This window comes from Sinocyclocheilus anshuiensis, unplaced genomic scaffold, assembly GCF_001515605.1.
Source record: "Sinocyclocheilus anshuiensis isolate Anshui unplaced genomic scaffold, SAMN03320099.WGS_v1.1 scaffold38, whole genome shotgun sequence".
NCBI classification, from domain to species: domain Eukaryota; kingdom Metazoa; phylum Chordata; class Actinopteri; order Cypriniformes; family Cyprinidae; genus Sinocyclocheilus; species Sinocyclocheilus anshuiensis.
This window is the reverse complement of record NW_015544213.1, coordinates 1,527,024-1,542,963: the sequence shown is the minus strand read 5'-3', so window position 1 is coordinate 1,542,963 and position 15,940 is coordinate 1,527,024. Positions and strand designations below refer to the sequence as shown.

At 38.2% G+C, this 15,940-nt stretch overlaps 2 protein-coding genes across 6 annotated transcripts; both read left to right on the top strand.

Annotated features, from left to right (window-relative positions):
- Window positions 1-1,492: 1,492 nt before the first annotated feature.
- LOC107697098 (tetratricopeptide repeat protein 32-like) lies at window positions 1,493-2,790 on the top strand. 2 transcript variants are annotated; one of them, XM_016497740.1, is made up of 4 exons: window positions 1,493-1,649; window positions 1,816-1,982; window positions 2,332-2,467; window positions 2,498-2,790. In XM_016497740.1, exons 1-3 carry the CDS (start codon window positions 1,534-1,536, stop codon window positions 2,457-2,459), a joined length of 411 nt encoding a protein of 136 aa, XP_016353226.1. In that variant the 5' UTR covers window positions 1,493-1,533; the 3' UTR covers window positions 2,460-2,467; window positions 2,498-2,790. The 2 variants fall into 2 exon arrangements, with proteins under 2 accessions (XP_016353226.1, XP_016353225.1); XM_016497739.1 differs by having other exon boundaries at window positions 2,332-2,790.
- Window positions 2,791-3,276: 486 nt separating this feature from the next.
- zpax1 (zona pellucida protein AX 1) lies at window positions 3,277-11,560 on the top strand. Of its 4 annotated transcripts, none has more exons than XM_016497822.1 (21): window positions 3,278-3,389; window positions 3,466-3,569; window positions 3,674-3,769; window positions 3,853-3,977; window positions 4,054-4,194; window positions 4,291-4,392; window positions 4,484-4,648; window positions 4,717-4,813; window positions 5,047-5,264; window positions 5,333-5,486; window positions 5,582-5,787; window positions 5,876-5,993; window positions 6,095-6,294; window positions 6,383-6,497; window positions 7,873-8,042; window positions 8,113-8,225; window positions 8,312-8,442; window positions 10,006-10,117; window positions 11,018-11,156; window positions 11,224-11,323; window positions 11,437-11,560. In XM_016497822.1, exons 1-21 carry the CDS (start codon window positions 3,367-3,369, stop codon window positions 11,511-11,513), a joined length of 2,706 nt encoding a protein of 901 aa, XP_016353308.1. In that variant the 5' UTR covers window positions 3,278-3,366; the 3' UTR covers window positions 11,514-11,560. The 4 variants fall into 4 exon arrangements, with proteins under 4 accessions (XP_016353310.1, XP_016353309.1, XP_016353308.1 ...); XM_016497821.1 differs by having other exon boundaries at window positions 9,928-10,117; XM_016497824.1 differs by lacking the exons at window positions 7,873-8,042; window positions 8,113-8,225; window positions 8,312-8,442 and having other exon boundaries at window positions 3,277-3,389.
- Window positions 11,561-15,940: the final 4,380 nt, after the last annotated feature.

The window sequence follows — 15,940 nt, the reverse complement described above, 5'->3', positions numbered from 1 at the left end:
AGATGTGAAGAGCTTGTCTGTCTGCAGCCACTGTGAGATGTGCCTAACCCAATATCTCAACCATTACAGACCATCTGTAGATCTTCAGACTAGCCGTTGACTAAACATAATCATTGGCCAGGTGAACTGCACTCTTGGCAAGCTTTGTGAGATTCCCCTGGTCAGGATATTCATCCATTTAATCCCACGTATATGCTATACAAACATTTGAACATCCCACAAATTCAGACAGACAGTCTGACAGAATCCCTCTCATCCCAAATCCTATCTAAAATCGATTCACAACCTGGAATTGGAGCATTTTCAATATCACATCAACTGATATTTCTCGATCACCTGTTAAAACAAACAAAGAAAGTATTCATCGGGTTGCAAGGAGATAGAATGAAATAGATTTTTTTTGGAGAGGAAAGATCAGGACTGTTCAAGGCTTTGCTCACATTAGACTTTATTGTAACATGTTAATTCTCACAGCAAACATCAATATTTGAGTCATAAGGGTAAGCAGAGACCATTCAGATCATTTGAAAAATGTATCTGCCAGAATATGAGATCTCGAAGTTCACTGAAATCTGGGTGAAGGTGCACCAGGCGCCATTGGTACATTTCAAACCATTCGCCTCTTAAAAACCTAGCCGAGCTTCTATGATTGAAATGTGAGACTTTCACAATTCTTTTGAAGTATAAAATATTTCTGCTGTCTTGTCCTTGACTGGCGCACTGTGGTGGTCATAAATGATCTGTATTCTCTTCAAAGCATTGCCCGTGTACACCTTCCACCTGTCTCTGAAACCATCTATTCTGTCATAGACTGGGCAAAAATCAGGTCTGGTAAATATTTTCACATCCTAACTTCACAGGTAAGCATGGAGATGAGAAATTCCCCAGCCAATCACCACAGTTAAAAAGGTTATGCATGTCCATCATAAAAAAATGTTATGCTGAAACGCAGTGCATATTGACAAATCCAGAGGTGAATTTCTGTGCAACGTTTGTTTTTGTGATTGCAGTATGTAGTCTGTTTACGGTGAATTTTCTGTAACCATGTTATTTTGATATGGTAATCACTGCATAGGCTACAGTATATCAGCCTACCAAGGTATTAACATCTGATAGCTGTGGTTCTGGCACAGAAGACTACTGATACAAACAACTGCTTATTTCACATGCTTACACTGTAATAAATACATAAAGTGAACATGTATTTTGATATATAATCATCAACTAAATGTATATTTATGATAATAAATCAAATAGGCTAATGGTAGCCTAACCAAAACGTTTTGGGGAATTTTATATATTTAGCTGCAGGGCATTTACCTTGACAGCATACCGTCATTATTTAATGTGGCACTTTGAAAGTGTACTCGGTGACTTTATTTAGCTTTTGAGTGTTAATTATTACACTCCAGCTCAGAAGGGGACGCTCGCACAGGTTCAGTGACTGGACGTTCCAGAAAAAAAATGTGAAAACGTCAGGACGTACTAATTAATATTCATGAGCTTTTTATCGCGACGAAAGTAGCGCGTCTCATGGAGAACAGCGAGCTCATGATCCTACAGAAAGCATATGACGAGTTCAACAGTAAGAATTATAAACGAGCAGAGGAATTATACACACAATTAATCGAGTCTTGCACCAAATCCAGGTATTAACGACTACGTTTATTTGAATAAATGAGTCAAGAGGACACTGGTAAACATTAGCACAGAGTGCATGTAAACTAAGTACAGAAGATCGTTTGCCATTGAGTTAAGTTAGTTGATAAATTAAGATCATGTTTCTGCTAATAATCACATTTTATGTTTATCTAGAGACTGCAGTGCTCATGATTTGGCCATCGCCTATAATAACCGAGGGCAGGTCAAATACCTGAGGGTGGATTTCTATGAAGCCATGGATGACTATACCTGTGCCATACAGATCAACAGCCAGTTTGAAGTGCCACTGTATAACAGAGGATTGATACGTTACAGATTGGGTAGATACAGAGTTTAACCATTACACGGGGGCTTAAGTTGCTATAGATCAAATTTGTAACTGTTTTCTTCATGCATCACCTCAGTGCTTGTGAAAAATTCCCATAACCCTTCTTAAGACGACCTGAGATGGTTTTGGGCCCTGGTTAGGCTGGGAGACCAGCTTAAACCAGCCTAGACCATCCATCTACTTCTTTATGCACCAAGAGCTTGTAACACTCCAAAGAGAAAGAAAAGATTGAAATCGCATCCTATGACCCCTTTAAAGCTTTTGTTTTAATTGCTTTCTGTCAGTCTGTTGTATTCCACAAAGGGGTGCTGTTTGATTTCAATGTGTTTTTTCCTCCTAAGGCTTTTTCAAGGAGGCTGAGAGTGACTTTCGGAGAGCCCTGGAGCTGAATCCTGATTTTAAAGATGCTAAAGAAAGTTTGAGTCAGACACTCCTGGACAGTGAAGAAAAGGTGAAGAGAGGCTGCTGATGAGAATTAGTCATCGAATGTTACGTTTCTCATCTAAATCGAGTTGATTGAACTGTTGATTCAACTATAAGTAATATCGTCATGGAGATGATTGTGCAGTCAGAGTTTAAAAAACATTCAAACCTTTAATTGTTTTTATATGTAGACTGATAATTTATTTTTTTTTAGTACACGGCCAATCCTGTTGGTCAGTGATCAAGATATGAGTGAATGCAAAAAATGCCTGACAGTGTACATTTCAGAATACTCTGATTAATTGTTGATTTCTCAATCACAAATGATGCAATAATTATGTATGTTTGTTTGTTTTTAAATAAACACATTCTTTAAAATGTGCAATTTGCCTGTATTTATGCTCTTTGTAAACTTTTAAAATATATCTTGTTGAATATTATATGGGTCATTTTAACTCCAAAAGCAAACATAAAATCATAAATGATATTTTAGCTTTTGTACTATTTTGTAGATTTAAATGGAATTGTATTACGTTATAGTTTATATTCTCAAGTTAAAAAATACCCTTAAAGGGAAAAGTACTCATCCACGTACACTGCAGTAACTTTTTAAAATGTACCAATACGTATTTAACCTTTTTAGTTACCAAAACTTAGTTTATACCATTCCTAGAAATACTACATTTTTATTGTAATGATAATTGGCAGAGCTCAGCTTTCACTCAGAAATGTGTGAGAAATTCCTCCCTCTAAATACTGCAGGATAATAGTTAACTCATGACACCTGCTCTTTAGTTGATGACTAGCACCACCTGTGCACAAGAGGTAGATGATTTATACATTTTCTTTCAAAAAGCACATTATTTTGAGCTTTTGCACTAGGAGGAATTCAGTTGTGGTGGTTTCTATAGATCTTGACCACCCAAAAACAGAGTTTTTTTTTCTGAGCAAGGATGACATGGCTTCTTGGGATGTGGCAAGTTAGGTTCTGTGTTAAAATTATTATTTTTTATTTATTTTTTTTTTTAATGCTTGTTTTCATTCCTTTTTAGTGCTTTTTGGCTGTTGATGGTTATAGTTTTGGCACAGAAGAATTTCAATGTCCTGTCGACACGGAAGAGTTTCAATGTGGTGCCAGCACAGAATTTTAACCAACGTATGTTTTGTGTATGCATGCGTGTACTCAGTTTAGGTTTAGTAGGCCACATTTGCCAGTAATGTATGATTTCCTCTGTTTTGTTTAAATTCTGTGTCTTTCAGGAACAGGCCTGAAGACTGATTGTCTGGGAAGCTATATGAGGCTAACTGTAGATAAATCTCTAGCTTTTGGAAATCAAATTGAATTTGATGCTGTCAGTAAGTTACCTGCAACTTATGTTGCCAACAAAGATGATCGTAATCTACATTCGTGTCATAACCTAGGCCTTTTTCTTTTTCAGATGGCTCCCAAATTGAACCTTTAACTCCAAGCCTAGCTGCTAAATGTGGCTTTTCTATAGACTCTGATCCCTGGGGTAACTACAAAGTCTTTGCATCTCTACTCAACTGTTTTGCAGGGAATGAGGTAACTGGCTCCATTTGGCTTTAAACTGTTGCCGTATCCTGCTGTTTTTCACTTCAGTAGTTCTTTCTGCATTCAGGATGATACTGTGTTTGATGTTGGTGTGCGCGTCCGGGTGCGTGGTGTCAAAGCGGAACAAGATGTCTTTGAGGTGGAGAAGTCCTGTAACTATGGCCAATGGGCCCCCCGCGAAGTTCTTTGCACTTGGAATTACATGGAGGTAAAACCTAGGCTCAAACGTCAAGAAATGGTGTGTGTGGGTTTTTTTTTTGTTTGTTTTTTTTTTAAAAGATGTCCTCACAATGATTTCTCCTAGGTTTCCATTAACCGATTGCCAGAAGAAATTACAGCTTTGCATAGGCAGCTTAAGCTGCCCCCAGCAAAAAAGCTTGATCAGGGGGCCAATACGGTTACTGAGGTACTTTGGTTTAGGTTTTTATTTATTTTTTTTGTCGTGTCTGCTCTGCACATGCTGCTTGATCAAACGAGCTCTGTCCACCGCCTTTCAGGCCATTACCTCTAGATACAACATCTGGAGAATGGTGTTTTTCACTCCTAAACAAAAGGCTATGGTGTTGGAGGATGCCCTGAGGACAGGATATAGCATAACAACAACTAGGTCTCGATTGGTGCTACGAAGCGGTTACGACATGCCAGAGACCTATGTGGAAAATGTGAGTATGGAAAATGTGGTGCTTCCTTTAGAAGTTTTCTTGAACCAATGTTGTATCTGCTGTAACAGGTGAATGGCGTGCCAATGAAGATCATCAGGGTGACCACCTACTTCAAGAAACAGTGGTCTGTAACCATGTTAGATACTGTTGCTGCATGTCCAACTGGTACGTGACACTACTCCAGTTGCATTTGACCCAGTATTTGCAGGGTTCTTCATTCCTTGTACTGGAGAGCAACTTTTCCATACAGAGTTTAGTTCTAATTAAATGTATTTGAATTCACTTTTAAAAAGCTCTTTGGGTTCACTCAAATCACAGTCAGGTGTGTTGCTAAACTGCAGGTAAGTGGGTCTCCAAGACCCCGATGGAAGAACCCTGATCTATTGCTTCACTTACAGGTGGGCTTTCTTTTACGGATGAGATGATCACCTGGAACTTCCCCCGATTTAATCCACTAATGAGTTCTAGAGAAACCAATCTCCTTGAGATGTTCATGGGAATAGATGGAAAGCAGATAGAGTCTTTACAAATGGCGGCTAGAGGCTACGTTTTGACCATAGTGGATGATCTAATTGTAATGAAAATGCCACTCGGTGGACCAGATGGCTACTACAAGGTTTGGTTTCTCGCTTTAATTTGACAACTTTTAGTCTTGTGCTAAACCTAATGGTTATTCTGTTGTAGAGTCATGTTGTAAATGACCAGTACCACATCACGTATGACATTGAGCCAATGCTGGAGTTACTGTGGAGTGACGGGGGCATGGATTCTACTAGATACAAAGTCCTCTTCCCCATCAAGACCCCTTTTATGCCTAGACCACCCCACTTTGTTGACTGTGAGTGTTGAGGTTTCTTTGACAGTCCAAGGTTTTTTTTTTTTTTGTTTGTTTTTTTTTAAATGGCTTGCAACTTGACTTCTATTCCCTTGTAGTCACTGATGTAGACCAAAGGGTGTTTGATGTACTCTTGGGTCCTTTCCTTTATGACATTGAGTTGGTGAACATTACCTTTTCCACTGGAGTCCTTACTGTGGCAGAGGTCAATGCAAGGGGGATTAACATACAGGAACAACGCTTTCAAAATGGCTCCAAGGCATTTAGACTTCAAGTCCCCTTCTCTGACAGTTTTGTTAGAACTGTGAGTATCTAATGTTGTTTTAGAGACTTTTTTTTTTATTTATTTATTTATTTTTTGCTGCTTCTGATCTGCATTCATTTCATTGCAGCAAGCTGATCTGGTTGTTAGAGTTTATACTCTTCGCCTCATCTATGGTTTTATGATCCTGCCTGAATACACTCCGTTCTCCTACACATCCTCTGTTGATGTAACCCTTCAAGATGTCAGTAAGTGCTGACACTGTTAATTTGGATGTCAAAGACCTTCTTTGACCCAACAATACCCAAGGGTTTAACGTCATTGTCAATGGATCATTTCCCCCATCCAGTTCTCCCAACTGTGAGTGGAACCTGTGATGAGGAACAGTTCCACATCATAATTTCATTTGGAAACATGGGCAAAAACTCTAATATTATGATTGGTATGCATGACATGACTCCAGACCGGAGAGCAGAGTATGGTGTAAAGGAGAATGACACCCATATGAGCTTGGCAGTGCCTTTCCTTGCATCTGATGTTGCATTTGAGGTATTTTATTTTATTTTTTTTAATTTAAATTTTTTTTTTAAATGCGTGCGTGTAGACAGTGCAGTTATTTAAATTCTTTACTTTTCAGCTGATGTACGTATCATCCTTGAGGGCTCGGATTGATGTGCTACTGTGGGAGCCTATGAACAAATGGACACTATGTGACTTCTCCCTAGCTTGCAGTTTTCAAATGACGATGACTGGTATGTTCTTTCTCAGTGTTCTTTCAAGTTAATGCTTTTAGCCGGCCTTGGCATTGGGCCTAGAGTAGTGGGTCTCAATTCCAGTCCTCGTGTACCACCACTCTGCAGCTTTTGTATGCATCTCTTATCACTTCAGACGTTTGTTCTGTTTGACCGGAAGTACCCTACAAAGTGGACTTCACTGGATATTCTGCCATGATTCCAGTTCGAAGTGAGCGCATGTTCCATTCAAAGGGCATTAAAGCGTGTGAGATGTGATTTTTTTAAAATTGTATCTATTTACTGGGGTATATTGTCACCTCATGTTTCATCTGTGTGAGAAGATTAGGGTTGGGTATCGATTGGGTTGTTTACGATACCGGTGCCAAATCGATACTTTAATGTTATCCATAGTAGTTTTTTTTTATTTTAAAGAACATTAAAAATATTTAAAATAAATATACATAGCGTTCACATGCTCTCATTTCCCTGAGTTGTGCTTCCCTTACCCTAAGGCTAATAAGTGTATTTCACGATCTGGGTCATTATTTAATGCGAAACTATTTAATACAAAACCACACATAATGTTTCTACTATCTGTCAATCACTCTGATATTTAGTTAAAATTAGTGAATTGAGTGCTGTCTGTCACTGCCTTTAATCAGTTCTGTGAATGACTGTATGGTAGCCTATGCCACATGCGCAGTAATACGTTTTATATTAAAGTTTCACATGAAAATGGCAACATGTTCGTTTTATGAAGTATGCGTTCATATGTGTTAAGGGCTAGATTTTCGCTGGAGGAAACTGCTGTGGTGTGATGAGGGGTGAATGCCGCAAACTTTACAGTAGATGGGGAAACCGATTGCTCCCTCGTGACCTTTTGTAAACTGTATTTATGACAGAACTGCACAGATACAGAAACGCACACCTTGTGTCCCCTGTTTCTGTTTGAGAGTCCGCTTGTGCTGCGCCGCCACGGTCTGCAGATTGAAGAGCGCGCTGAAAGGAGAGGGAGATGAAGTTGTGTACAATTTGTGTACATTTTATGGAGCTAATCGCTATAGCCCCGCTAAAAATGGCCTTATTGGCACCGGGTTTCGGTACCCAACCCTAGAGAAGATGCTGCAGGCCATGGTGTGGTGCAAATCCGTGAATGTTCCAAAGGAAGTACATTTTCAATGGTTTTCCCGTGTTCAGGGAGTAGGGAGCAAAGAACACTGTAGGGACCATGTCAATTGGAACACAGTTCATGCATGGAGCTCTCTTCTAACAAGCTGGTTATCTGAATCAGGTGTTTAGGAGACCTGCAAAAAATGCAGAGCGGTGGTACGTGAGGACTGGAATTGAGAACCACTGGCCTAGAGAAGTAATGGTTTTGGCTTGACCTTTCCAGAGTGTTTTAGCAATGGCACAATGTCAGCCCTTGCAGTGAAGGTAGAATCCGTACCCCAGCTTGTCCCTCGTCAGCTTACCCTGAGGGATTCCTCATGTAGACCCAAATTCAGCAACAATCGCTTCGCCTACTTCACTTTTGAAGCAAACAGTTGTGGAACCACTAGAACGGTATGGAGGTGATGTTTTAGTTGTACTTGTATTAAATGATCACCATCTTGGGCTCTTGACTCTCACTCAGTTCTATGATGGTGTTGTGATGTATCAAAATGAAATCACTTTGGGTAACGTGCTGCCAGTTTACCAGCAGAGTAAAAAAGGAGTACCTACTAGTGCTCCAGATCCAGAGTATCGGTGAGATGGAATCTATTGGAATTGATGTACATAATGCTACTAATGGATGTCTTGAAACCTTAAAGTGCAGTCTTTCTCCTTGTTAGCGTTACCATGTCCTGCTTTTACACATTAAATGATACCCAGACGATTGCTTTCTTCACAAAGCCGCGGGAAAATGAACCCTTGCCAGAGACTGGTTTTGGAGAGCTGCAAGTTGTACTGAGACTTGCTTGGGGTATGCTAAAATGCTGTAATTTACAAGATTTTCCACACTGCTACTTTTTATGAAGTATGCGTTCATATGTGTTAAGGGCTAGATTTTCGCTGGAGGAAACTGCTGTGGTGTGATGAGGGGTGAATGCCGCAAACTTTACAGTAGATGGGGAAACCGATTGCTCCCTCGTGACCTTTTGTAAACTGTATTTATGACAGAACTGCACAGATACAGAAACGCACACCTTGTGTCCCCTGTTTCTGTTTGAGAGTCCGCTTGTGCTGCGCCGCCACGGTCTGCAGATTGAAGAGCGCGCTGAAAGGAGAGGGAGATGAAGTTGTGTACAATTTGTGTACATTTTATGGAGCTAATCGCTATAGCCCCGCTAAAAATGGCCTTATTGGCACCGGGTTTCGGTACCCAACCCTAGAGAAGATGCTGCAGGCCATGGTGTGGTGCAAATCCGTGAATGTTCCAAAGGAAGTACATTTTCAATGGTTTTCCCGTGTTCAGGGAGTAGGGAGCAAAGAACACTGTAGGGACCATGTCAATTGGAACACAGTTCATGCATGGAGCTCTCTTCTAACAAGCTGGTTATCTGAATCAGGTGTTTAGGAGACCTGCAAAAAATGCAGAGCGGTGGTACGTGAGGACTGGAATTGAGAACCACTGGCCTAGAGAAGTAATGGTTTTGGCTTGACCTTTCCAGAGTGTTTTAGCAATGGCACAATGTCAGCCCTTGCAGTGAAGGTAGAATCCGTACCCCAGCTTGTCCCTCGTCAGCTTACCCTGAGGGATTCCTCATGTAGACCCAAATTCAGCAACGATCGCTTCGCCTACTTCACTTTTGAAGCAAACAGTTGTGGAACCACTAGAACGGTATGGAGGTGATGTTTTAGTTGTACTTGTATTAAATGATCACCATCTTGGGCTCTTGACTCTCACTCAGTTCTATGATGGTGTTGTGATGTATCAAAATGAAATCACTTTGGGTAACGTGCTGCCAGTTTACCAGCAGAGTAAAAAAGGAGTACCTACTAGTGCTCCAGATCCAGAGTATCGGTGAGATGGAATCTATTGGAATTGATGTACATAATGCTACTAATGGATGTCTTGAAACCTTAAAGTGCAGTCTTTCTCCTTGTTAGCGTTACCATGTCCTGCTTTTACACATTAAATGATACCCAGACGATTGCTTTCTTCACAAAGCCGCGGGAAAATGAACCCTTGCCAGAGACTGGTTTTGGAGAGCTGCAAGTTGTACTGAGACTTGCTTGGGGTATGCTAAAATGCTGTAATTTACAAGATTTTCCACACTGCTACTTGACAGGTGGTGTGATTCTGTTGGAGCAGTTTATATTTTGATCATTTGTGATCAAATCGCCTAAAATCAACCATACTATATTGGGTATAAAAGGGGTTCTTGGACTATTAAAAGTGCCAAGGAAACTTCAGGTAAGTGCTCTTTGTGAATCGTGTTGCTTTTTCTTCTCCCTCTCCACCCAGATGGCTCTTATAATAATTTCTATGTAGAGGAGGATTACCCAGTTGTAAAGTACTTAAGAAGTCCTCTGTTCTTTGAAGTGGCGCTGCTTCAGTCCACTGATCCTCAGATAGAGTTAGTCTTGGAGAATTGTTGGGCCACTCTGAAAGAAGACCGGAACTCAACTTCACGATGGGACTTGATTGTGGATGGGTAATGATTTACACACACACACACACACACACACACACACACACACACACACACACACACACACACGTGTGTATCAATACAATACATGTATAGAGTTGTGGCCAAAAGTTTACATGCACTTTGCAGTATCTGCACATTTCACCTAAGACGTTTACATAGTCCACAAGAGAAAATAAGATAAATCTATAAAAATGATCCAGTTCAAAAGTTTACATATGCTTGATTTCTTAAGACTGTGTTGTTGCCTGGATGATCCACAGCTTTTTTTTTTTGTGTGATTAGTTGTTCATGAGTCCCTTGTTTGTCCTGAACAGTTGAACTGCCCGCTGTTCTTCAGAAAAATCCTTCAGGTCAATTCTTTGGTTTTCCAGCGTCTTTTGCGTATTTGAACCCTTTCCAACAATGACTATGATTGAGATCTGTTTTTTCACACTGAGGACAACTGAGTGACTCATACACCACTATTACAAAAGGTAAACGCTCACTGATGCTCCAGAAGGAAACCTGATGCATTAAGAGCCTGGAGGTGAATACGTTTTGAATTTGAAGATCAGGGTAAACTGAACCCATTTTGTCTTCTGGGAAACCTGCAAGTATCTTCTGAAGGGCCGTACTAAATGGAAAATTGTATTTAGGCAAAATAAAAATGTACACCTTCCAGGTAACCGCACTGTATTAAGAAACAAGCGCATGTGAACTTTTGAACAGGGTCATTTTTATAAATTCAGCTTCTCTTTTGTGGACCATATGTAAATGTCTTATGTGAAATATCTTTCAGTACAAAAAAAAAATTCATTTTGTTAAAATTAACATTTTGCAGATACTGCAAAGTGTATATAAACTTGACCACAACGTTTTTGTTTTGTTTTTAAATCCAATTTGTCTGTTTGATCTCAACAGCTGTGTGAATCTGGCTGACCGTTACGAGACGGTTTTCCACCCTGTTGCCCCTAACAGCGTTCCATACCCATCACATGTGAAGCACTTTGAAATCAAGATGTTTACTTTTGTGCAGAGTGATGTCGTACTTCAAGATCAGGTAATTTTTTTTCATCTGAGACCTTATTTGTGTATTTAGGCATATCATTGACTACTACTCTCCCCAGATTTTTGTACACTGTGATGCTATGCTTTGTGATGATGAGAGTGACGGAATCTGCAAGAGACACTGTCCATCTCCCATGCCTTTAAAAACTGGAAAGAAAGGTATGCCCACTGTGACTTTATTTATTTTAAGATTGCACAGATTCTAATTACCAGCTTTTCTGTAATTTTGTTTGGCTTTTTTTTTTTTTTTTTTTTTTGGTCCCCATAACAAGTACAAAGAGAGACAACTAATGTCCAGTCCCAGAGAGTACAGCTGTCATCAAGAAAAATATTGCTCTCAAGCTCTTAGTCTGTTTTGATTCTCAGTCTTAATAAAGTGTCGTTCAAAACACCTTTTATCTTGGCATGTCCTGCAATTTGTCAGGTGCTTGTAACTTGCTTTTCATGAGCTGGAGTACAGGTGAGCAGCCTCTGCGTGAGGTCGCAGTGCTTTTAGTTTGTTGAGTTAAACTGGTCCAGTAGATGGTGTGGCATTTACACACTTTCTGATGGCAATGGTTTTTATTTTTTGCAATTCATCTTTGCTTTTTTTTGTTTATTTATTTTTTTTCCCCTCAAACTTGTCTATGCTACATGCCTTCAAAAACTGATTTTGTACATTAGTTACCATCAAACACCATCCTTTAATCCACAAGTGAATGGGAAAACTTTGGAGTTATCTGTTCCTATAGTAACATTGAAGTTTCAGTTTCACTCATATTTTGAATCCTATCGTTGAATGTTCTAGGCTATACTTGACAAATTGAAGTAATCTTGCTGTGTTAGATGTCAATATACAGTCATGAGGGGATCTTCTCTGAAATTGTAATTTCCTGTCATCGTTTTCTTGTCACATGAGTTACAATATGGCTTCTTGCATGTTGATTATACTAACTTCATTTTTAGTATTTAAGGGGAGACACTGCAGGCAAAAGCACTTTTTTTTTTTTTTTTTCATGCCCCTGTCAATTTTGGACTTCTTGGCTTTTCATAGTGTTTTTTTTTTTTTTTTTTTCATGCCCCTGTCAATTTTGGACTTCTTGGCTTTTCATAGTGTTTTTTTTTTTTTTTTTTTTTCCCTCTCATACTAGTGGAAAGAAAACATCCAAAAGGCACTTAAGTGTTTCTTTTCTAGCACTATCTATTTGTCAATAGATTTAAATTACAATACACATTTTTAAAGGTCGTTTTCTCAATGAGTTTTTTTTTTTTTTCTCCTACACGGAGTCATAAATCTCCACTTCAGTAGCACTTATACAAACCAAACTTTACATTTTTATTCCTGTTGCTATTCTGAAGGTTTTTACAAAGGGATTTGTTCATATATAATTTGCTTGATTTATATACAATTTATTTCCCCCAAAATTGTGAAAATATATTGTTTTCTGGCTGTTCAAAGTATTTTCTGAATTATGGAGTGACGAAAAGAGACCCAAAATTTCCTCTGTAAAAACATTTGCCTCATGTCAAATTTTGAAACCGACTTCATCCAGTGTTCAGATTTTTGTACTAGAAATATATGCAAATTACCGCATACTTCATTAAATAATGCCTCATGCATATTTAAACATAACATTTTACAAAACTTGTAATACCCAGTTGATTGATTACATTGATAATTGCGAACATTTTTTGTAAGTAAGGTGATAATTAGTAAAAAAAAAAAAAATTACCCTATTCACAGGCAGCGTCTCGCCTTAAATGTTAATAGCCTATTTAATAAAATAAAAAAACTACGTGGTATTTTAAATCCAGAAATATTGTGCTAATGATGGTGGCAAAGAGAGCTCAATGCGCTGCAACACAAGAAAATGCTTGCAAATAGAAAAAACACCAGCAATTTGAGATCATCAGTTTGACAACACAACCAAATACAGAAATGCAGTGCAAATATATTCACATTTATTCTGACCCTATTTGCAGTGTTTATTTGGTTGCGTTGTACTTGCAGCACGTTATCGAACTTGATTTGCTTTTTTTTTTTTTGCTTTTTCTTCCTGCAGTTTTTCCCAGACACTTTTCATTGGACAGAAAATTGTCTGTGGGCCCCACTACAGAAAAAAAAGAAAATCATAAACTGAAAACGGGTTTATCAGAGAAAAGGTTTAAGTAATTGTCTTTAAAATTGTACTTTGGATTGTTTTTGAATATCAAAACAAATGAACATGTCATGTCAGTGCAATATATCAATTGCAATTAGTAACTGTTTGGTCCTCTGAGCTCTTGGACTGATGGCACAGCTTCGATGTTTCATAAAATTCTTACCAAAAGAGGAAAAAACAGTCCTGCTCTCAAAAGAGGTATATGAGGGGGAAGAGCTCAAACTTGCATTTGTGGACGGTTAGTGGTTGGCATGGCAGCATATGGAATATTGGCACTGTCAATCAAAGGGTGGCTTGGAGAAGCAGCAGTGATTTTGGCAGGTGGAGAAGCAATTGTGTAAGGAGTGATTAAAGCACTAACAAGTGGGAAACAGAGCGATGTGCTGAAATTTTTATTTTTTTTTTTATATAAAGTGAATCGGCATATTAGAATGATATTTGAAGGCCCGCGTGACCCTGAAGACTGGCGTAATGATGCTGAAAAATCATTTTAACATCTATCCAAATAGAAAACATTCATCCATCCATTTTCCAAAATGCTTGGCCTCTGTATGGCCACAGGCAAATTGAAATAATTTTAAATTGTAATATGTGACCCTGGACCACAAAACCAGTCTTAAGTCGCTGGGGTATGTTTGTAGCAATAGCCAAAAACACATTGTATGGGTCAAAATGATTGATTTTTCTTTTATGCCAAAAATCATTAGGGTATTAAGTAAAGATCATGTTCCTTGAATATATTTTGTAAATTTCCTACTGTAAATATATTAACTTAATTTTTGATTAGTAATATGCATTGCCAAGAACTTCATTTGGACAACTTTAAAGGCGATTTTTCTCAATATTTAGATTTTTTTTTTTTTTGCACCCTCAGATTCCAGATTTTCAAATAGTTGTATCTCGGCCAAATATTGTCCTATCCTAACAAACCATACGTCAATGGAAAGCTTATTTATTCAGCGTCCAGACGTATAAATCTCAATTTCGGAAAATTGACCATTATGACTGGTTTTGTGGTCCAAGGTCACATATTTGACTATTACTCTTTACTGTTTTTTTTATTCTATTTATTTTTTATTAAATACAGCCTTAGGCAGCATGAGACTTCTTTCAAACACTCTCAGAAAAAAAGGTACAAAAGCGGTCACTGTGGCGGTACCTTATCAAAATGTACACTTCAGGTACTATGTACTTTTAAGGTATATGCAGATTTCAAAGATAAATAAGGTACAAATGTACATTTCAAAGCTACTGCCCCAGTGACCGCTTTTATACCTTTTTTTTCTGAGAATGAAAAGATTAAATCTTACCCATACTTTAGAGCAGTAGTATTTAATTTATTTTTTTTATTCCAACTCAACTTGGCAGCAGTGACCATGCACTTTCACTGTATGGAAGCAAACTATAAGTATAAGGTTTGAGCAACTTCATTTGGAGCAACTACCGACATGTAAATAGGTGAGTTTTGCTGCAGTGTGTTTTTTTTTTTTTTTTTTTTTTTTTTTTTTTTTCTGTAATTTGCCACCATTTAATGAAAACATTTAAGTCTTATTAAAAGTTCTTATTTACCACCGCATTCATTCAATGGATGCAACAATTCTTTCTTTACATTATCAAGCTACAGCTTTTCCTATTTTTGTGGGTGTTCCTGTTATACTTAATGCAAAAGGGAATAACTTCAAAATATGGTAAAACTGGGATTTCGGAGCCTTTAAATGATTCCTTCAAAGGTGAAGCACCTTATTTTGTATGTGTGTTGGGGGTGGAGAGCTTCACACTTCTGCACTTATCTTTGCTGCAGTGTGGTCTGGGTGCCAGACTTGTGACAGTGACACTTCCTATTCCACATAATGTCCCTTTTATTTTTTGTGTGTGTGTGTATCTCTATCTATCTTTGTTTATTGTATCAAATGATCTTGCTTGCTTACCATTTCGAATCAGTCTTGAAACATGTTCTGATATTTAAGAAATGCAGAAAAGACCATGATCAAAAGTAGTCATTGATATTTGATGTGAATGTTATAATGGCCAATATCAAACGGTAAGCAACTGTAATTCTCTCACGAACTGCTAAATGTTTGTTGATCAGCTCACATTTCTTGTGAAGTCTTAAATGTAACAATGCAGATTGGAACAGAAAAGCTTGTCTGTGGGGTGAAGGGACATTATGAGGGAATCAAAGCTTAGGAAGCAGAGAGAAAACAAGGAAATCATTAGTCAGAGCTGAATAAAACACCCTTTTCAGACACTCGTCTGCTGTAATCAGTGCATGCTTGTGCATTAATAGTGAGGAAGTATTTTCTTTACTCTTTAAAAGCCACTGGTTCTAAAAAATATATATACTTTATATTGATGAATGTATATTTCAAGTGAAATACTTGGTCCCAAACAGTCTTGCTGTCTGTGGGCAAACAACGTGATTTTTGTCATGCTGGGGTATTCATATTGTAAATGTTCCTGACAAAAACGTTGTGCTACATTTTAGTGTAAACAAGTGTTGCATTTTTTTTTTTTTTTTTTCTACAATGGGAGGGTTTGGGGAACAAAAAAAAATATATATATATATATGCATATGCATCACAGGACAGCAAATCCTCAGATTGGATCCTTCATGGGACTTGCAAAGTTTAATTTA

Coding starts and splice junctions, on each gene's coding strand:
- LOC107697098 (XM_016497740.1), top strand. CDS start 1,534: ATGGAGAACAGCGAGCTCATGATCCTACAGAAAGCATATGACGAGTTC. Junction 1,650..1,815: donor GAGTCTTGCACCAAATCCAG/GTATTAACGACT, acceptor ATGTTTATCTAG/AGACTGCAGTGCTCATGATT. Junction 1,983..2,331: donor ATTGATACGTTACAGATTGG/GTAGATACAGAG, acceptor TTTCCTCCTAAG/GCTTTTTCAAGGAGGCTGAG.
- zpax1 (XM_016497821.1), top strand. CDS start 3,367: ATGACATGGCTTCTTGGGATGTG. Junction 6,498..7,872: donor TTTTCAAATGACGATGACTG/GTATGTTCTTTC, acceptor TGACCTTTCCAG/AGTGTTTTAGCAATGGCACA. Junction 11,324..11,436: donor TTTAAAAACTGGAAAGAAAG/GTATGCCCACTG, acceptor CCCCATAACAAG/TACAAAGAGAGACAACTAAT.